General features: G+C 37.9%; 1 protein-coding gene across 1 annotated transcript in view; it reads right to left on the minus strand.

Moving 5' to 3' along the window:
* Window positions 1–20,897, minus strand: part of LOC105438630 (fibronectin-like) — a 41,078-nt gene extending 20,181 nt beyond the window's left edge. Inside the window, exons 1-3 of the mRNA XM_030988107.1 lie at window positions 20,784–20,897; window positions 12,866–13,166; window positions 9,403–9,657 (exon numbers count right to left, since the gene is read on the minus strand). Of these exons, the coding sequence (XP_030843967.1) occupies window positions 9,403–9,657; window positions 12,866–13,166; window positions 20,784–20,828 (601 nt within the window). The 5' untranslated portion in view covers window positions 20,829–20,897. The remainder of the gene's footprint in view (window positions 1–9,402; window positions 9,658–12,865; window positions 13,167–20,783) is intronic.
* Between the last annotated feature and the right edge of the window lie 2,178 nt (window positions 20,898–23,075).

Raw genomic sequence — 23,075 nt, forward strand, 5'->3', positions numbered from 1 at the left:
GTAGAATCCAGTTTTGAGAAAAACTCATGTCCCATAGAGAATACACGTAAAATGTGAAAAATTGACATGCCTCTTTTAATCGCAGAAATACGCCCTGATGCCTTTGTCAAAATGAACATTTGTGTAACTTTCATTCATAGAGAATTGTCTCAGCTAAAACATATCAAAATTTGGAAGATGAAAGATCAATATCCACAGAGATACAATCAATTTTCAAAAAATAGGCTAAAGTCATAATATGCAAATTTAGATTTTGAGTTTGGAGGCCATTATGATGACGTCATGAGTTAATCGAGGGTCAAATGAGACATGAAATCATATCTCCAACTCATAGTCTATCTAAGTATGAAAAATATTGGGAGTTCCTATCTATTCTGAAGAGTTACAAAGAATTTTGTATAGGCATGTTTTTGCTCATGTATTGTGGATAAAGATAACGCAGGTCCACGCGCTGTCAACCTTGACGGACGCTCATTGCGTTATTAAAAGGTGAACAAGTTATCAAAATGCTTTGAAAAATGTGCCAAATATGAGAACAGAGAAAATTCGGCGATTCTATGTTGCAAAATGCTAGTATGCGCAAAAAACGCGCGCGCATGCGCGTATGCATGATTTTTTGTCAAATGCTCTAAATGGCCTGAAACGTTTGCAAAAAAAAATTTAAGACGATTTTGAGCAATTTAAAATTTAACGCGCGCACAAACGCGTACGTGCGCATTTGCGCACATTTATTGACCTGAAATTGACCGGACGGATATTAATCTTAATCATGATGAATATGAATGAGAAATTCCTTTCCGTTATGAAGATATGATCATAAGTTGATTTCCACAAAATGGCGCCTGGATGACGTCACGATAATTTTGACCCTCTAAAAAGTCACGCAGTTCTAAGTTAGACTAAGATCTATCATCATGGCAAGTTTCATGATAATGGCTTTATTCAGTCTTGAGATATCCTGTGAACAGATTTGAGGAAGAATAATAAATAATAAATAGATAAATAAATAAATAATAAAAATCTTGACGAAATCAAAAGGTGATACGTCTACGTACGTATCACCTAAATAATAACAATAACAATAAAAACTAGATTTGTAATACTTGTTTGGAACAAGTATAGGTGGGCTGGTCGAACTAAAATTTGAGACAATATAAAGGGCACATTTGAGATAGCTTATTGTCTCAGCTACAACATACTCGAAGTTCAGCGTAAACGAAGCTAAAACGACAGAGATATTGCTCACGAAAGACGGAAATGTAGAATCCAGTTTTGAGAAAAACTCATGTCCCATAGAGAATACACGCAAAATGTGAAAAACTGATATGCGTCCTTTAATCGCAAAAATAAGCCATGATGCCTTTGTCAAAATGAATAATAATAGTAACTGCATTTGTAAAAAATTGTCTCAGCTAGATCATATCAAAATTTGGAAGAAAATCGATCAATATTTACAGAGATACAATCAATTTTCCACAAATATGCTGACGTCATAATATGCAAATTGGAATTTTGAGTTCGGAGGCCATTATGATGAGGTCATGAGTTAATTGAGGGTCAAATGAGACATGAAATCATATCTACGATTCATACTCTATCAAAATTTGACCCAAAAATTGGGGTCACCTCGCATCCTAAAGAGCTACAATGGATCTTGTATAGGCATGTTTTTGCCCTTATATGCTATGCATTACAAGAGCTCGCGCGCGCGGAAATTTATGTTAAACGGTCGATCATTCCATTATTAATAGTCATAAAGAGACAAACATGGTATCAATTTGTTTGTAAAAATATGTGGAATATTATGAAAGAAAAAAAATGGCGATTCTATGTTGTGTAATAGTTTAACGGCGAAAAACGCGCGCGCATGCGCGTGTGCGCGATTTTTTTATAAAATGCTTTGAATAGCCTAAAACGTATGTAAAATGATTTTGAGACAATTTTGAGCATTTTAAAATTTTGCGCGCGCATTGACGCGCGGACGTACGCACGGACGTACGCGCACGCACGCGTTATTTGACCTGAAATTGACTGGACGGATATTGACCTTCATCATGAAAATATGAATGAGAAATAACTTTTGGTTATGATGATATGATCATGAGTTCATTTTACGAAAATTTTACAAAATGGCGTCTAGATGACGTCATCAGTGAAGGTCAATGTTGAAAACGTTATTGTGCTTTGTACATATGCCTATACATATGTGTGCCAAATTTCAAGGCTTTTGATTGAGCCATTTTCAAGTTATCCTGCCAACAAAAAATAAATAATAAATAAATAAATAAATAAATAAATAAATAAAGGCAATTCTAACGAAATTATAAGGTGGTCTGTACGTTTTACAGCCCACCTGATAATAATAATAAATAAATAAATAAATAAATAAATAAATAAATAAATAAAGGCAATTCTGACGAAATTATGAGGTGGTCTGTACATTATACAGCCCACCTGATGAAAAAGCAATAATAATAATAATATTAATAATAACAATTACAATAATGATAATAATAATATTACTATTATTTATAGTTTTATTATTATTATTATTATTATTATTATTATCATTGCTATTACCCTATTACTCCAGGCTTTGAAAATGGGTTTGTTTGCACACATTTTATGCATATTATTATTTACTCCTTGGGAAGCATGTGAACCAGGCACCATTCTACAAATGCTAACAATGCTAGGCAAACTACAACTTCAACATCCTACCAAGCATCCATTTAACATCTGGTTGGAGAAGCAATGTACAGTCAAACCTGTTTTAGTTACCACCTGCCTACAAAGACCACTTGATGTGTTTACCTTGGGAGGTCGCTATAGACAGGTTTGATGCATCTCCAGGCTACTGTTTAAACGACAAAACTATGTCATGTTTGATAAATAATGATACCCCCCTCCCACCACCACCACCATAAGAAGAACATGTATTTAGAAACATGAACCAATAAACCCTTAAGAAATGACGCATTGAAGCTCTGCAACAATAAAAAAATCTAAGTGGTTCACATTTTGTATGTTGTAGAACTATTGAGGTGTGGACAATAAATATATCTGGTGCAATTAAAGGAGGCAAATTTGATCGATTCCGACATGAAGAACAGTTTAAAGGACTATGGGAGTTCTGGGCCTGTTTCATAAAAATAAAATAAAATTTATAGGACAAACTTGCTCTCAATCAATCAAATGCCCTGATTTCAGTAACTTATGAAAGTTATTGTAACTTGTTATTGATAAAATTTTATAAAACAGGGCCCTGTATTTCACTTACTTGTTTTGAATTCAGCTGTCAGTGAACCACTAGAGGGAACTGTTTGCAATGAGACTGTATACAGAGTGCCTTCTGACAACCCCGAAAATTCAGCAAATAGTCTGATGAAAGAAGGTACGTTAAACGCAGGGTTTCCCTCATTTGGGGAAATGGAGACTATGTACTGCTCAATAGACTGATTGGGACTCCAGGTCACAGATAAAGATGTAGCAGTGATTTCCTTCAGTCGAATCAAACTTGTATCTCCAAGATCTGAACAAAATGAAACAGATAGTAATTATTAAATAGAAAATAGAAAACAAATTTATATACGTAGCAGTGATAGTAAGATCAAACTTGTACCTTAAATAGTTGACAAACAAATAAAACAAAGCAATTAATAGATAAAAAATTAGATCGCAGTGATTTTTCTAAGTTGGATCACTTTAATACACATGTTGGTAGCAGTGATTTAGTCAGAAGATCTATAAAAAAGGGGGAAAAGTGTTTAATTGATAACATACTGATATAGGTAGATGGAGCAGTGATTTAAGTCACTTCAACATCTTAAAAACACATAAACCAGAGTTATCAATGGCAAACAAAGATAAATGTTTTGCCAAAGGACTGCAGTGCCATGCCAGGGCTCAAACCTACGACCTTTGCGTTTCCAGTCAAGTGCTTTAATGACTCAACTATGACACCTCTACAATTCATCGTCTCACCTGTCTTGAAAGTTTTACTTTCTGCAGAACTCCGTGCAGAACCAGCCACGGAGATGATGCTAACTTCATACTCAATTCCTGGATCCAGTCCTTCGATGTTGAATTCCGGATTGGATGCCTCTGAGGGCGTAATAGTTGACCCGTACGGAGGGTCGTACATGACAAGGTAATAATCTGCTTTGCCTGGAGGAGGGGTCCATGATAAAGCTATACTGGTGTCCATGGTTTCCCCCAAGATATCACTCACAACATCAGGAACTAGAATCAAAATGAAATAGTGAGAAGCATTATTTATGATGATGATCAAATAATAATGAAAGTAAAAAAAATAATAATAATAATAAAAACGTTACTTATAAAGCGCTTACCATCGAAGTCTCTAAGCGCTAATAATAACGACAACACCAACGATAATGATATGAAGAAGAACCTTAATAACAATAATAGTAATAATAGTAATGATAATACTTATTGAGAAAGAAAAAAAAATACTTACAATAACAATATTTAATGATATGACACTACCCAGGGTTTTGAATCTTGTCTTACTTGTTTGAAATTCTGCTCCTGTTAGAAGGTCTGTTCCCTCGGCTGTCACAATGTAGAGGTTGATCCGGTAAATCTTACCAGGCTCTAGGTTTTCCAGTGTAGCAGAAGTTACAGTTGCACCAAATGGCAAAGTGGTGAAAGATGAAGCACCCAAAATGCTGTATCGGATCTGAAATCCACTGACTTCAATGCTGGCGAGGGCCCACGCGACTGACAACGATGTAGTAGCATTCGCTTCCAAAAACAAATCAACTGTATAGGGGTTCAGAAATTAATACACAAATGATTTGTACCATGGACAATGCATGTAGAAATTACTTGGCTATATTTGATGTTTGCTTGCTGCCCTCTTTGTAACATTGTCATCATTATACCTGTATTGCTCTATAATGTTGGCCTATGAAATGAACCAGACTATTAAGGTATATTCCAAAATTAAGTGGCAGGTTAAGAAATTAGAGAAAGACAAGAGACATGGTAGCTGGTGATGTTTGGCTGAAAGTGTGCTACAACTGTTTGACTGAAATTTTCTCTAACCAAGGTATTAAAGGGTGAAACTTAACATCCTATTATTTGCAGTTCCAATTTGAATCTGTGTACAAAAAACACAAAAACATCATCATGAGCAAACAACTAGCCGAAGGCCACTATTAAAACTGAAGTTGTGAATTCCTTGTAAAAATGTTTATAAGTTAATGAATGAATCTCCATTGCCACACGATGCAAATGCACTGGCAGGGATTGTCAAGACTATTGTCAAGATTAGGAGCAGCATCACCAAACACTACAGATGTAGATTGTATCAAGATATTACATCTCCATACACAATTTAGAGCGCACACAATTACATGACGCAGAGGCGGCGCAGTGCCACTGCTGAAACCAAAGTATCCTCCGGCATACTGCTTGAGGAATATAATAAAACTAGATGGATGTTCGACTGCGCGCAGTCGAAAATGGTGCCTCCGCCATAGAGCAATTTTTCAAATTCAAGTTTGATTGTAATTCATTGACAGGTTCGCAGAATATCTCGATTACAAGTCATTTTTTATATACATGTATGACCCTTTGGTCTTTGAACTTAAAGGTACTATGTCCCATTTACAGGACACAAAAATGAAAAGGTTAAATTCCAGCGGCATTTGAAAGATAGTACTAATTTAGAACTTCCATAAAAAGGTAAGGCTTGAAAATGTCTTCAAGTGGGAAAATAACGACAATTAGTTGTCAAATCGACTTAGGAGCTATAGAGCCAATAAGTAATAGTCTTGATTTTCAGACCAATGTACTGAATGGTCATACGTTTAATATGCTGTGCAAAGATTCAATCAGTTTAATTTTGACCATCACAAGAAGTGGGTTATTGATGTAGACAAATGCTCATGTACCCTTTACAGCTCATTTTATGTATGTTATTATCAAAGAAGAAAAAAAGCCAGTCAGTCACTCAATAGTGTCTGACAGTGAAGTCTAGCAAGTAAACAGGTTTCCTTGCATAATTTGAATATTAGGACGCTATTAACATTTAAATTTCACAGATAGGACATGCATGACATATTCATAATTCCTGCAAAGTTCTACAGAATTTGAGGTTGGCTGCAAAAGGGACATTACCTTTAAGACCCTAATTCCTAAAATCTAATCAGGTCAATGGCTCTGCAAGATACATACATGTCTCGAGTTTGATAGTAATCCATCGGTCAGTTGCAATAAGAAGGCGTTCACAAGCTATTTTTGCATACATAATGAGCCCCATGACCTTTGACCTCATGACCCCACAATCTACTCAATTCATTTGCTTTGCAAGATAAATAAATGTTTTGATGGTAATCTGTTCATCAGTGTCAATAATGATGTGATCATAAGCTATTTTTGCATATGATGATCCCTGTGACCTTTAACTTTTGACCCCAAAATCTAATCGGATCATTGGCTCTGCAAGATATGTACATGACTACAGTTTGGCAGAAATCCATCCATCGGTTCTTGAGATAACGTGATCACGACCTATTTTTGCATACATAATGAGCCCTGTGACCTTTGACCTCGTAACCCCAAAATCTAATCAGTTCATTAGCTTTGCTAGATACATACATGACCTAAGTTTGGCAGGAATCTATCAATCGGTTCTTGAGATAACGTGATCACGAGCTATTTTTGCTTGCATAATGAGCCCCGTGACCTTTGACCCCCTGACCCCAAAATCTAATCAGCTCATTGGCTCTGCCAGATACATACATGGTTTAAGTTTGGCAGGAATTCATCCATCGGATCTTGAGATAACGCGATCACGAGAACGGGACGTACGGACGGACGGACGGACAACCCGAAAACATAATGCTTCCGGCTACTTCGTAACGGAGGCATAAAAAGAGAAGCATTACCGAGAGTTATATCACCAGTTGCAGGAGTAGAGTATTTACGATCAGCTAACTCGCCACTGAACGTCTGAACTTCAATGGTGTATGAAATCTCCGCCTGTAGACCATTGATTAACACTGACGTATTGCTACTTCCCACGAAGCGTTCTTGACCACCAAACGTGATCCTGAAGCCATCATACTTGTGATACTGGGTTCCGATTGGCTGCCCATACGTCACTTGTACACTTGTACTGGAATCGGGGCTCAGCAGAAGGTTTGTTGCTGAATTAGGAACTTAAAAGAAGAGGATGTTAATAATAATAATAATAATAATAATAATAATAATAATAATAATCATTAATATCAAAATAATAATGTGAAAAATGATAATAATAATGAAAATAATAATAAGAAGAAATATAAAATAAAAAACATTATATACCTCACTTAAGAAATCCAGCCATTTGATTGGTCGAAATTGCATTCATAAACTTTAACTATTCCTGTAAAATTCCCGGTAAAATTCCAAACCCATGTAATAGTTCTAAAAAATAGTTCTAAAATCCCAGTAACCATGGTTACCGGGAAAATAGTAGCGATCGAGGATACCGTACGTGTGTGATGAATTGGTCGGTAATTTCAATACAATTGAAACTCGATCGATCTTACCGATAATTTTATCTTGCATTGTTGACATGAAGACGAAAATAAACTTCCAAAAACAACATCTGCCGATAGATCTTGATCTAAGTTCATGCCAATGCATTGCAAAAGTAAAAGAAGGGCCCGTTTAATGGAGCTGCCGCGAAGCATCCAGCACGCGAAGCCGTTTTCAATCCATTTTAATGTATATATCAGAGAAAACTGCTAGATATGGTATCAGTGCGCGATGGCCGAGCGGTCTAAGGCGGTGATTTTAGTCACATCGACGTTGGTGCGCAAGAGATCGAGTCCCATCTTCGGCAATAGTTTTTTTATTTTTTATTTTTTATATTTTAGTCTACTCTCAGAGATACACTCATAAAAAACAACCATGCAGATAAACTAGATAAAGGCCAAGGTGGTGTCCTAAGTTGACTCTTTTTTTTCGGCATATAAAAATATTAATGACTACTTTAATATTCGAGAAATGGTAATGATTACTCGGGTAGTGCTCATATCCATCATGCTGTGATACTGATGGTGTGTTTATACATTTATTATGAGACGTTTGACGAGAAGCGCTACTTCTGCCACCCTTTTCTCAACATTTTCATCAATTTTTTTTACTAACATTTAATGCTTAATAAGATCAACCCATTTTAACCTGACACACGTCATGAGAAAAAAACTGTGACTTTTGTCTAACTTCCTTCATTAAACACCCAATGGAGAGCTGATAGGCCATAGATTACAATAATATCACTTATCTGCTGTTAGTTTCAGCCTCCGTCAGAGGAGTAAGAGCTCCATGAAACTCAAAATCTAAAGCTTTGAATATCGAAAGTTGTTGACCTAAAAAAGAAGCTTTCGACTTTGTGGCATCATCTTTAATACGTAATAAGTACGCATATTCACAATGACTTTGTAATAATTAACGGGATAGTTGAGTTCTTGTTTCAGACCGCAAAAGCCTTTAGAGAGTGCTTGGTTACAGCTCTTATTCTTATTTATGACATTTCTAGTGCTCTTTTAGGACCTGAAATTGCTATGAGGGTAATTTTAGACCCCAAAATGTGTGAAATTTAGCTAATGCGATCATACCAATTCAGCTCCACTTTTTTTTTTAAACGGTGACCATTGATTAATTAATTATTTAATAATAACAATACACGGGCCAGCTGACTTTGAGTATTATAACCAACACCAAAAAGCCACCAAAAAGCCAACATAGGCATTGGCTTGAATAAAACATACAAGGCGCCATCTCATTTTTTCAACAGCTGATTAATCAAGTTGTCAAATTATCAAATATTTGTGGGGCACCACAAATATTAGAAATCGTTAGATTTATGGATATTTCAGCCGTCTCTGAACCGATTTTGATCAAACAAAGATGATTTTGTAATTTAAATTGTATGTTCTTTCAAATTTGACACCAAGTTTTTCATTATCTCACAACAAAAATTATTTTGTGTAGCGCCATCTGCAACAAAACTCAAGTACCGGTATCCCTTTAAGCATGTCTACTTACCTAAGGTAAATAGTCAAGATCGGGTCCACATGTGATGTTGTCACCGAAACTGCAGTAAATTTTACCCCTGTGGATTGTGATTTGGAGGGGTGCTGAAAATGAGGTTTTAATTTGCCTTTGTGCAATACTAAATGTGATAGAGAAAATATATCTTTATTCTTTTACGTTTTTATTCTACATTCATTCGGCTTTCAATTGATATAAAGTTTTTTTAAAGGGTCTTTAAACTCAACTTTTGCTGAGTTTTGACCTTGCATCAGGTGCAATTTTTAGTTGAATACAGAGCGTTTCCTTAACACAAATAGCACGATATAAGTTAAAGACTACACCAACCTGTTCTATACCGAGATGAGTAAACAATGGTTTGTGTGTTAGCGTCTGTCATTTGCAGTTCATACAGCAAACCCCCTTGAAGCCCCAGGAAAAATGTGGATGTTAACAGTGGGCTGATTGTACGCTGGGTTCCAGTAAGTCGCGTGGACGCGTCCACTGATGTTCCAGAAATAATGGTGGTCACACCCGTAGCAGGGAACATCAGGCGGAAAAAGCTTGGTCCTTCAGTTGCACTGTTCAGGCACAGTTGGCAAGCTAGGATGACAAACAAAAACAAAAATATTGTAATTTCAGCATTGTATATTAAACACTCTAAAAAGTTAAATTTTTGGGTTATTCTTGCAATCTATTAATTCTGCCGTGGTAAAAAATACTTAATCACATTTATGGTATTATATCACCTATGGTTTTCAATTTTCTTGTGGAAATGACCATAATAGATGAGTTTATTAAATTTAAGACACACCAAACGTCAGTCCTACATGTTTCTAGAGTTGAGGTGCACTGACTTTTTAAATTTGAATACATCTTCCAAGATGGCTGCCAAGATGGCTGCCATGTTAACAATATAAAAGTAGTAGTGACCAATCATAAGTTCGCAAGAAGGAATTCAAAGTAACCAATGGAGGGAAAGAGAGTTTCAGGTGTCTAGTGAGTTAAAGGTTGAAAAGTCATAACAGAGAGTGAGGTTGCCTTGGCAGGCAAGGTTGGACAGGTAAGAATGAGTATGGGCAGAACGAAGGAAGTATGAAGAATAGAGATAAAGGGGAAGGAATATAGGTCACGGCTGCCCCCATGACGACAGAGTATGCAAAGCTAAATGTAAATTAAAGAATTACCCATGAGTAAATTATAATCTAAAGGGGCTTTCACACCGGGCCTTGCGTAGAATTGCGTAGAGTTGCGTACCGACTACGCCAATCGTACGCAACCCTACGCCGATCGTATGCAACCCTACGTAACTGTACGCGGAGGGACGCAAATGGGTACTCGAGATGAACGCAAAAAATTAAACATGTATAGTTTTTTTCGCGTACCTTCGGCGTAGACACTTGAGGCAGAAAGTACGCAATTTGTACGCAAGTCTACGCAACTATACGCCAAGCCTACCCAACTGTACGCCAAGCCTAGCCATCAATACGCTACCCTAGGCCAGTCCCACGAAGCATTAAAAACGTATAAAGACGTCCTAGATCCAACCTGCGCGCAGCCTAGCCACAATGACTGCTTGATCCCTGTTGGAATTTTCATTACTTTTTTCTGCAGTGCTACATTTTATTCGTCCCGCTTGACTCTATTGTCGCTTCTGAACTATATCTGCAGGATTTAATTATATATAAATAAATAAATCCGACTGTTTTTAAGAAAAATGCAACAAGTACTTGTATATTTTGCAATATAAATAGCACACCAAAGTAAAAAATGACACATTGTCAATATTATATTAATTATGATGTTTGCATCAATGGCATGGTAGAGGAAGCTTTGGTAATGTCATAAACAAAGTCACACTAGTCTATAATAATGGATAAGCAGTAACTCATCTTGCCATGGCACACTGCCTACAGGAGAGTTGACATACTCCATTATAGGTAGTTCCTTTGCTCTTTTGCTGCTCTGCTTGTGTTGCCACGATACAGGTGTTCCATGTCTGGCAGGTGGGCATCCTGTCTCCACGAGCCTGGGATTATTTCGTGATTGTGCTGTGGGTCCTCTTGGTCAATTGTAGCTACATCAATTGTAGGATTTTTGAGTAGCAGCAAGTTATGCAGGACACAGCATGCATGTGTGATCTTGATGACTCTGTCTAGAGTTAAGGGCAAAGTGACGAGAAGACAGCGAAACTGTGCTGCCAGAAGTCCGAAAGCATTTTCCACAACCCTTCGGGCTTGCGAAAGTCTGCAGTTATAGACTCTCTGTTGGTGAGTCATGTTGCGAAGCAGCAGAGGCTTCATCAGCCAAGTCTTGAGAGCAAACACGTCGTTTCCCACAAGGAAATATTCAAGTGGCTGGTCATCATGAGGCAGATTCAGTTTGCCTGCCTCAATTGCTGCCAAGCTGAAAGGGCTCTCGTTAAACATCAGCATCAGAGCCAGAGCCAGTGTGTCCAATGTCCAAATACATGAATTTGTATTGAGCATCTACAATTGCAAGTAGTACAAGGGGAAAAAACCTTTATAGTTATAGAATAAGCTGCCAATCTTTGGAGGTTTCCTGATGGCAACGTGTTTGCCATCAATCGAACCCACGCAGTGAGGAAGGTTCCAGCAGTTGTAGAAAGATTGTGTCACTTGTTTCCATCCCTCTGGAATATCTGGGCACATGAGAACTTTGTCAGATTATTCATTGTGTTATGGGCAACTCGGAATCCATATTGAAGTGTCTTGTAGCTGTTGCCGGTGGCCAGAAACCTCAAGGTGACAGCCAGCTTTAAACCAGGTTCCAGAGACTTCCTGTAGTTAGTATCTCGTTTGGTAATCCTCGGTGCAATTCGTGTCAGAAGTTCATGGAAATCCTGTGGCCCCATCCGCATGAAATTGGTAAATGCAGAAACATCCTCAGCATGCAGTTCTTTCATCAGCTGTTCATATTGCCCTTGCAGGGGCCTGCGCTGGATACAAGGTTTTACCCACATATTTCTTCTTCTTCTTGCTTCTTTCCTTCTCTGTTCTTGTCTTTCCAGGGCATCCAGATGATTGAGTATTGTACCTTTTTGCCAAGGGCCCAACCAACTCATGATCTTTTTCTGCCTGTGTTATTACAACAGTCAACTGTAATTCCAACAGCAGCGATGTGTTCTGGACAGCAGGCAGCAGTGGATTGAGGGGCAGCAAACTAGGTTTATAAAGCGCCAATGGCTACACTCGCGGCTCCCACCAGCGTCTATTGCATTTTTACATGGCACTTTCGCACACAGTAAGCAACCGTACGCAACCGTAAGCAACCCTACGCCAGGCCTACGCAAGCGTACGTAACACTACGCCAATTGCCTACGCAGGGACTACGCCGAAGCATCAATTTTTTCATGAATACGCAGCTTAACTTCGGCGTAGTCAGTACGCAACACTACGCAACTCTACGCAGATCTCGTGTGAAAGGGGCTTTACACTAGGGGCGTTCACACCTACAGAAAAAAGTGAGATTTAAAAATTAATTTTGTATCGCGATCCAATTTGCAGTATTAAAAGTCTCCTGATTTTTCAGTATAATCCTGGTAGTTTGCCGGGAGCTGTGTGTGTGAAGGGTATTGACAATCAAAAATTTATTTATTTACTCCCAGGATTCCAAGCGCACATTCATCGTTGAGATTCACGCATGGGCAGTTTTGATGTTGCCATAGAGTGAGAATTCTCTGTGTGTGTATCTTTGCATCGCGATCCAATCGCACTAAATTGACATGTGTGAACAGGCCTATTATGATCACAACATCAATGTGATTCCTGTTCTGAAAAGAGTAACTTACGTGGAATATTGATGCCAGTATTTTCAACTGCCAATCCCCCTTGGCCATCAGAGTTGACAGCCACAACGCTGAACATGTAAGTGGTATCATCGTAGAGATGATCAATCTCATATGCCCCATCATCATTGGGGAGTAAGGATCTTTCATACACATCATTAGTGTTAGTATTTGTTATGGTCACATTGTAAAACTCTGGGGTGTTGCCAGTATTTGGTGGATCCCAGGCCGCTGTGAACCCCCATTGCTGAATATTGTTGATGACAAGATTCTGAACAGGTCCGGGTATCTGTGCAGTGGATAGCTGGAAGACATAAATTCAAAGAAAATATTACTCTTAAAAAGAGCAATCCGACCTTGTAATATGTTTATTTTTATGGATTCAAAGCAGGAAAATCATTAAAAAAAAGAATGATAAAATATTGAAATAAAACTGACCAATAATAAAAGAGTTTACCGTATTTGCCGGCGTTAAGGCCGCAGTATTTTTGGAAGAGAAAATATCAAAAGTCGGGGTGCGGCCTTTACGGCGAAACAGAAAAAAAAAAAAAAGTCAAAACCAGCACGAAATTGTACATATGGGACTAGATCTACGAACGGTACAATAACTATACATTTCCACACATCTTACCGACAATTTTATCTTGCATTGTTGACATGAAGATGAAAATAAACATCCAAAAACAACATCTGCCAATAGATTTTGATCTAAGTTCGTGCCAATGCATTGCAAAAGTAAAAGAAGGGCCCGTTTAACGGAGCTCCGCTGCCGCGAAGCATCCACGCGAAGTCGCCATTTTCAATCCATTTCAACGACTACATCACAGAAAACTGCAGTGTATGGTATTAGTGCAGGATGGCCGCGTGGTTTAAGGCGGTGATTTTAGTCACATCAACATTAGTACGCAAGAGATCGAAATCCCGACTTTGGCAAAAGATTTTTTTTTTTTTTTTTTAAATGTCAAAATCGGGCGTGCGGCCTATACGGCGCTGCGGCCTTATCGCCGGCAAATACAGTATGAGTGTTTGAAATATGAGACTACTGAAGCTAAGTGATTCTCAGGTTGGAAAGTTTGTCAGTAGATTGTGACGTATTCACAGACAATGCTCCCGTTTATCGTGCACAAAAATAATTCTCCTACAGCGCCATCTCCATTGGGGCACTACTTATAATATAATATGGATAATATTATTATAGGTCCTCTAAACAAAACAAGGCACTCCAAAGTCGTTTATTTTAGAATTTTAAGAAGAAGAATAAAAACATGTTTTAGTTAGTGTCGTTTAGTCGTTTATCAAGTATATGTATTTAAATTTATGGATGCTTCTTCTTTCCCATATATGTGTGTGGTGATGAAGGTTTTCATTCACTCCTGGGGCCCGTTTCACAAAGCCTTTTTTCAATGACAAAAATCAGTGACAAATCTGCTGATAACCAATCAGAAGCAAGGATTTCAGGAGCTTATAACAAATCTGTCATTGGTCACTGATGACAAGTTTTGTGAAACGCCTCCCAGGTTTGCGAAAAGTGCTGTATAAGAACTAGCTATTATTATTATTAAAGTAACTTTTCATTCAGAGCCCTAACAAAATGCATTTTAAAAAAACGGCAAACATTTCTGCACATTTTTTATACATTTTTGTCACATGATCACTTTTCGTTTTGATGCTAGTTTGATGGCCAGATCTGATCACCAAAGTTTGCACAGCAGACCCTATGATCAGCTTCTGTCTCTAAGAGAGGAGCTGACCCTGTCTAAATAAGAGGCTAGCGAATGAAAGAGACAGAAATTTGTGATCTACTCCCTCTGAGCTCCTGCCAACCACACATAGGAGCATCACTATCCTGGCCGTGTAGTAAAAGCTGTGCTTTTGATTCTCAACATTTTAAACACCACTGTACAAAACTCAACTGATTTCACTCAAAATCGGTACTTTAGTCACAATTGATGAAACCTAAATAGCGGTAAAATACATTTTTTTTTCAACTTACTGATGTTAAAAAGAATAATTTAAAAATTCAAATTGTAAGTCTAGTGTCAAACTTTGCTTACACACTATGAAAATGACGGACAAAGAAAGAGAACAAAATATACAGTTCCTCAGGTAGACAAAGGAACATCCCTTCACTGCTATTATGTAAAAATGTGTAGAACAGGTGAATATGCATATGACACCTGTTCTACTTAGTTTTACATAATAGCAGTGAAGGGATGTTCCTTTGTCTACCTGAGGAACTGTATATTTTGTCCTCTTTCTTTGTCCATCATTTTCATAGTGACAGCTGCATCGACATAACTGTGTGCAGTCTATGCAATATTGTGTGGTGTGTATATTTGTGTATAGGTCTAATAATACCTTCCTCACAGCAAGCATGCAGTGCTAGAGGTCAATACGCATTAACATTGACTCTTTATGCTTTGCTGGAGTGCCACCAACCCTGTCCCAAACTAGGTCTATATATATATATTTGTTGGATCTATATTATAAATCAATTAACCCAAATGAGATGAGACTTAGCAAATTTACAGTAGTTTTAACCTTGCAAACCATTTAGAAGAAAAAATCCTGTCTGAATTGGCATTAAATTTCAGTCACCATACACATAGACACATTGATTGTACTATATAAGCAGCCAAGGGCCTCAGTTATTAACTCATGTTAATATATGTCAAGCATAGTAATTATTATGTTTGGGGAAAATATTTGCATGCTAACAGCAAATAGACCCATTTACTAAGTTCCTAAGTAATTCATGTCAAAAATCTTGTCAGTTGCTAGCCTGACATATAAACAGCCAATGTATGGAAATTAAACTTTTTGTAGCGAGTTCATCCCAACGTTGCCAGATCTGGCATAATTTGGACCCTTTTAACATATGGCAATATTCCTGACAAAAAAGTACCATGGTAACCTTGTTTTTTTGTCCAAATTACCATCCACCATGGTAACCATGGTTATCATGGTACCAAAACAATGAAATACATAAATAAGTAAATATTTCATTGTTTTGCATGGTTGATGGTAATTTGGACAAAAAAAACATGGTTATTATGGTTTTTTTTTGTAAGGTATAATTTGGCTGATTTTAGCAAAACTCTGGCATAATTTGAGCTTTTTTAGCATTTTTTTTAATACATTTTTCAAGTACATGTAGTTATGATGGTAAATTATTCCACTTTTCTGTATTGTCTTTCTAAGCCGGCCTAAATATTTACTAAAAAATTGGACCCCGGGCCCCCCCCCCCCCTAAAATTTTTTTTTTTTAATTTGCTTGTTAGCCTTACCCCCCAGCCTTACCCCCCCCCCCCCCCCCCCCCCCCCCCGAAAACTGCATAAAATTGAAATACATTTGAAAACACTATCAGCATGATCAGGTCCATTAAATATCTAAGAAACTCATGGCATTAGTCAACAGATCAGGCGGAGGGGTAGACCAAATTTTCCGTCCGAGCTACACGTTTGTAATGGCGTTATCACAGTTTCTCTTTATAATCATTTTGCCTTCGGCGTAGACTAGAAGGGATGAGATTTAGATGACGTCATGCGCAGCGAGAGTTAAAATACGTCTTGCAAGATTTTCAACATGGATTTCGATTTTGACCCATAATTTCCTAAAAAAGGGACCATTAAACGGATTATTTCAGTCAAGTTGGTAACTGGAACCGATTTATTATAGCCTAGGCCTAATTTACAATATAACATGCACGAGGTAAAATGACATTTGGGGGGGTTTATGGGGCATAAAAATATGGCCTTGAGCGCCAGGGGGCATCTCCAAAAATAAAGTAAAATAAACGTGTTTTTACACATTTTTTTACCCAGGGGGGGGGGGGGCCTGGCTCCGCCACTGCAACGGATCCACCTAGCTTAGTTAGTTAGTGATACTGATAACAGTGGTGATAATATCAATATCATATTTTACATTATCCTGATTTTCACCTAGCCCTTGGCCTTAGCTATATCTATTTCCACAAGCGCACAGAACATGCGCGTGCATTTTCGCTGGCCGTCTGGCCCGTGTTCCAGCTCCGGTCCACGATTCTTCCAAATAAACAGACAGCTTGCCAGTCCTATCGGGTAATCGACAGGTGCAGCTCCAGGGGTGCAGCGGTGTGCATGCACTGGTAGCGGAGTAGAGTACGGTGGAGCGTGCACGGCCAGATGAAGTATATACAAGTGGATGCTTTGACTCAATAAACCTTTCATATGATATGATGGAGTGCATAACATGCACCGTAATTGTTAGATTATCCCCACAGTGAAATATAATTTAGCCCGTTACGAAAAAGGTTAAAACATACCGAACTGAAACTTCTTCACGATGCTGTATTCATTTGCTTCAATTACTCAAGGAGCCCCGAGGCCGAAGCGTGCCGCTTCCAGGAGTTAAAATTACTTGAGATGGTTCATTATTATATTCGATCCGATGTCGCACGTTTTATCCAGTGTCATCTGCAAATGAAATGTCCTATTCGCAATCAACGTTGAGGGCATGCAGCTTGTTGTTGTTGTGATAAATGGCGTTTCCATCGTCATTCGATGATTTCCGCCAGCCCCAAATTGGGCCCCACATCAATTTAGAAGGATTGCTACAGCCTACAGGCCATCTCAACAGGCGCATACGTAGGGGGGGGGGGGGTATTTTTGTGCTAAAGGGTGACCAAAAAAGTGACCTTACCCCCCCCCCCCCCCTACTGAACGAAATTTCGCTCGGCATAGTTTCCCATTGGCGGCACTGGAAAAAAAAAAAAAGGTGCTCTCCCCCCTCCCCCCCCCCCCACGCTTATTCAGCGGCTGGCCGAGTCGTTTTTTTTGTGTAAATGTTGGGAGTGACCCCCCCCCCCCCTCCCCCGCATGAGTTATTATTCTTACGGAGGTGAGGCTAAGCCAGATTTCAATGATTTATGGCGTGACCGGTATCATTTCATTTTACAAGAGTTTGTGTTGTGACTTCATGCATAACATTCCAACAGATTTAGTGCTGGGGGTTTCTTTGGATGCAGTGGAGCACCTCTTTACGTCGTTTTTCATGTCTTTTTGTTTGTTCGTTCGTTTTGTCTTGTACTTTATTAAAAGGATATATTTTTCTCAATAATGAGTGGGGTAAAATAAAGTAGTAGTCGTAACGGTGGTAGAATTAGAGTCATTATTAATTAGATCATCGTCACAGAGTGCATCATGATCAACATCCTCGTCATTCTTATTCTCGGTCCCATTCTCATTGTTCAAAGCATAGGCCTATATAGGCCTATGCTTTGAACAATGAGAATGGGACCGAGAATAAGAATGACGAGGATGTTGATCATGATGCACTCTGTGACGATGGGTAGATATAGGCCTATGCTTTGAACAATGAGAATGGGACCGAGAATAAGAATGACGAGGATGTTGATCATGATGCACTCTGTGACGATGATCTAATTAATAATGACTCTATTTCTACCACCATTACGACTACTACTTTATTTTACCCCACTCATTATTGAGAAAAATATATCCTTTTAATAAAGTACAAGACAAAAACATTCATAAGCCAACAACAATATTTTGAATAAAATGCGAGACTCGCATTTTATTCAAAATATTGTTGTTGGCTTATGAATGTTTTTATGATTTTGCGCCTCCTTATTTGATAGAGCTATTAACATTGTACACACTTTCTAAAATCTTCGTTCTAATAAGAAAAAATTGTTTGTTATTCCACCAGTGATGACCAGGTCATATGGTGAACGCAGCTTCGCTCACACTGCCTCAACTTTATGGAACAATCTCCCGGAACATATAAAAACATTGACTCATTTGTTAAGTTTAAGATCGCTTTAAAGAGAAGGTTGAGTTCTGGGAAGAGGTGAAAAATAATTTGTGAGCATTACTCATTCTTATTATGCAAGTGTGGAAGAACATCAGTTAAGACATGTTCCCTGAAAAGCATGGCTCTTCAAATGCCTTCATATTTTAAATATGCATGTAACATCGTAAAAATCGGGGGCCGGCTTTTTACGCCACGTGTTCGTGTAGTCCCATATACATCTTTCTGTGCAAGTGTTTGTAACTTTCCCAAGACTTGGCCAAATTTCTTATCATTTTGATGATTCCAGAACCTTGCAATACACACATGCTAGATGATCAACCTTTTCTGGTCGGTTCCACACCGTTACTTTCACAATGCAATCGCATGACCAGAACTCAACTTCATCTTTAAAGACGCACTTATTTAACATTTAATTCATCCATTTTATCTGTTACCCAGTACCAGGCGCGTACGCATGGGGGGGGGGGGGGGTTGAACCCCCCCCCCCTTTGGTATTTTTTTGTATGTAAACCCCCTAAAACACCCCCTTTGTTTTTTTTGTTTTTTTTATTATAATTTTTTTGTTGTAAATGTCAATTTTTCAAATTTCGAGACCAAAAAAAAAAAAGTGTCCTCTTACCCCCCCCCCCCCACTTATTCAGCGGCAGGCTGAGTCGTCGCGATTTTTTTGGGGATTCCCCCCCCCCCCCCCGCCCCCCCCCCCCCCCCCCCCAAAAAAAAAGTGTCCTCCTATTTGTCCGTTTTTTATCAGTGTGGAGTCGGTTTTGCGGGTAACTGAGCCGGGTAGTACCTTTCCCAGTTCCATCGTTTTTTTTTTTTAATGTTCATAAGTTAACATTCCCATACAGACGCTCTTGGCAAGCTTTCGTAATTTCAATAAGGATTATGGAAAAAAAGTTTGAATCATTCATAGATAGTCATCAGTGTTTCAATGGTGAAAAGGAAGAAATGGCAAGCTTTAATCCTCATTAAAATACATTTGCCACACTCAACCCAGGTGAGGTAATTAAATGGGCACCTGGCTGGTAGGATTATTCCTTGAACTACACTGTGCGCTGATAACGGCTGCCGGAGCTAAAGCTAGGGTAATAATTTCCAAAGCTCTTTGGAAGCGCATAGAGACGCTATCATAATGTAATATGCGCTATACAAGAACTCAATATTGTGAGAAGTAAAAGGCAATCTAACTCTTGCAATAAGTTTATTTGTATGAAAGCAGAAAAATAGGATATATAGAATGTCGAAAGTGTGAAACACATCGGAGCAATATAAGCTATGAATGATTTAAATACGAGTTCATTATAAGCCTATGCGAATCTCAAATTGGCAGTTTGGTCAGTGGATTATGACTTAGTTGCAGATAGCTCTCCACTTTGGCATGGATGGACCAAATATCACTAATTTCTGTTTTCCCCTAAATGCCTTCTCCCTTGTGGACCTGGTTTTCTGCTTTCCTCTATAGTAATTTACTATCAAGGTTTTTAATTAAAAAGAACAATATTTTTCGTTGATGTTTTAAAATAAATATTGTTCATGCAGGATATAAAGCAATTATACCCCGCCTTCTTTTCGAGGTGCTGGTTAAAGCCTCAGTGACTCTAATAGTACAGTTTGTTTCGGGGCTGCGCCCCTCAGCACATATTGGAGTCACCTCTTACCCATAGTTTTAACCAGAACCTTGCAAGACAGTGTATATTTGTATACTATGGAAACGAGATGTGAATTATTATACATAGATAGCCATGATTTTTGTTTTAAATATCACATTGTCAAAAAGATTGTGTTGTTATAGATAAGCATTACAAAAGTTTGCATATTATAACGAGGCAACCTTTGTATTATTTTGGGCATTCATTGCAACTACATTTACTTGAATGTGATATACAAACTAGATAAGGGATTCTTGTTTTAATAGAAAGTCATTACAATTCTTCAAAATGTTCTAGCAAAAGTACATGAGAATATTATCATTAAAAACAAATTCTGAGTATCATTTGAGAAAGTTATATTTAACATAGTCATTACAGTGTAAACATCATGTAGGAATATCACTTATATTATTCAGACAATCATGACATATTTTTGAATATGATAAAGGCAACTTACCGACAAGAGACAGGTCAAGAGGAAGATTGATACCAGTGAATCCATATTGGTAGGTTGCACCCCACAAGGGGGTAAACTTACACCCCAAGTTCACGTAAAGTTATATAGCGGGGTGTGGCGGACTTGAAAAGAGGTGTCAATTTGCACCCCGAAAACTCTCCTGCCGGGAATCAAACGCTCCAAACTCTCCAATTTTGGCCAAAGATTTTGAAATTGTTCTTAAAAGTTTAATATCACCTTCCTTGTGTAACAAGTTAAATGAAATAAAAGTTTGAGAAGTTTGTACTTCTGCACTTCAGAGCGGCACGCCAAAAAGTTAGCATGCACGCACCGTATTGCGCGCACAACCGTATGCAATATAGTGTGCTGTGTGGGTAATCGTATCCAACATATTCATATCACATATGTTACATTGTGGAATGGTTATGTTTTGCCAACTTGCAGATTCTTGATTCACGGTTAACGGTTCACAAAAGAAAGAAATCACAAAGCAGTATGACTAAGCTGATCTGATTATCCGTGCGTATAACAAACAAAAAAATTATATAAATTCGATATGAAATAGCATCTACATGGATATTGTGGAATCTTGCTAGCCACCAGCCTAGTGGTTTTTGTAGAACTTTTGATACATTATGGAATTCTTATGTTTTCCTAACTTGCTGATTCTTGATTCACGATTCACGATTCTCTTTTTTTCTCATTCCCTTGAATAAACATGCACTAAAACCACACAGATATTTGATATAAGATATGTTAGAGTAAGTAAGTGACAAAGATACACATATTCTGTTTGATCATGTCATATTTATGCATTCTACAACAAACAGATCACAGGACCTGTATAAAAAGGTAAGTTTGTTTAGCACAGAAGGTATAGAAACTTGGTTGTTTCAATAGTGGGCACCCATATATGCGTCAGATAAGGGCATTGATAATAATCTGATCAGCTCTCTGCTTCCATGATTTCCGTGTTCTATATTGTACAAGAAACTACATTTACGCTTAACAGGAAGATTGAATAATATTGCTTCCAGAACAACATTAAAGGAAACCTCAACCCAAAGAATAATTGTAGATATTCGGAAAAAATCAGACGTATTCATGCCTTTTGATGTACACTATTTCTTACAAAATATAGAAGAGATATATAAATGGAGATACTCTTGGCATGATGTGTTGCCTTTTAGCATGACATCGGGCGCAGCCATTTTCTTGAAAATGAGACGTACCAGTTGAAGTTGTACAAATATCATGCACCAAGCATAAGTTGGAAAGACTTTTTAAATCAATAGCAAAAACTTTTTAATAAGGCAAATCATAGCACAGAAGATAAGAATTATATTTGGTAAAAAATATAAAACAGGGGAACATGTTACTAATTCATTTAGAAATATTAAAATATAGCAGTTGACAAATCTATTTCATTTATGAGAAAACCTTCATCCTAGAAGAACACCAACTTATTGATGCTATTTGTAGAGGTGTTGTGGTCGAGTGGATACGTCGCCGGACTGTCGATCACAAGGTTCGCGGTTCGAGTCCCGCCGCCGCACTAATGACCTGTGGCAATACATTGATCTACATTTGCCACACTCCACCCAGGTGAAGTAAATGGGTATCTGGTAGGAATTTATTCCTTGAAATGATAGAGCGCCGTATGGCAGCCGTGCTAAAGCCAGGGTAATAATCGGCAGCGCCAGGAGGGTCAAATCTGACTGACATGAGCGCTATACAAAAACCCACTATTATTATTATTATTATTATTTGCATTCTGGTAATTGTAGCACAAAAGATAATAGCAGGTGAATGAAATGCTTGATCACCACACACATCTGTGAAAGATGCATCCAAAAGTTTGAATACATTTATTTGATACACGACTTCAACACAGTAGCCTACTCTCTTAATTTCTAGGACTTAAATTTTAAATCCATTTTGAGACTTAAAATATTTCAGGTCTTTAAGACTTAATAAATTGGGAATTCGACTAAAAGTTTTATCGAAACCAGCTTCAAGTCTTAGCTTAGACTTATTTTAAATCCCAAAGGGTTCGTCACTAATATCAGTCTCTGTTAGATTTAAAAGTAAGACTTTAAGATTTAAAAATAAGACTTTCAAATTTAGAGAGTACGTCATGCAATCAAGAAAATTGCGATGCCCATGTCGTACTATTCTTGCTTTATACGTCTCTTATACGCATTGATAGGGAATTTAATAGGTCTATGGGCAAGAATATAATAAATCTCTCAGAATTGGTGAATGTATTTCTTGGGATGAGGTTTCCTTTAA

This window comes from Strongylocentrotus purpuratus, unplaced genomic scaffold, assembly GCF_000002235.5.
Source record: "Strongylocentrotus purpuratus isolate Spur 01 unplaced genomic scaffold, Spur_5.0 spur5_scaffold_17, whole genome shotgun sequence".
NCBI lineage: Eukaryota > Metazoa > Echinodermata > Echinoidea > Camarodonta > Strongylocentrotidae > Strongylocentrotus > Strongylocentrotus purpuratus.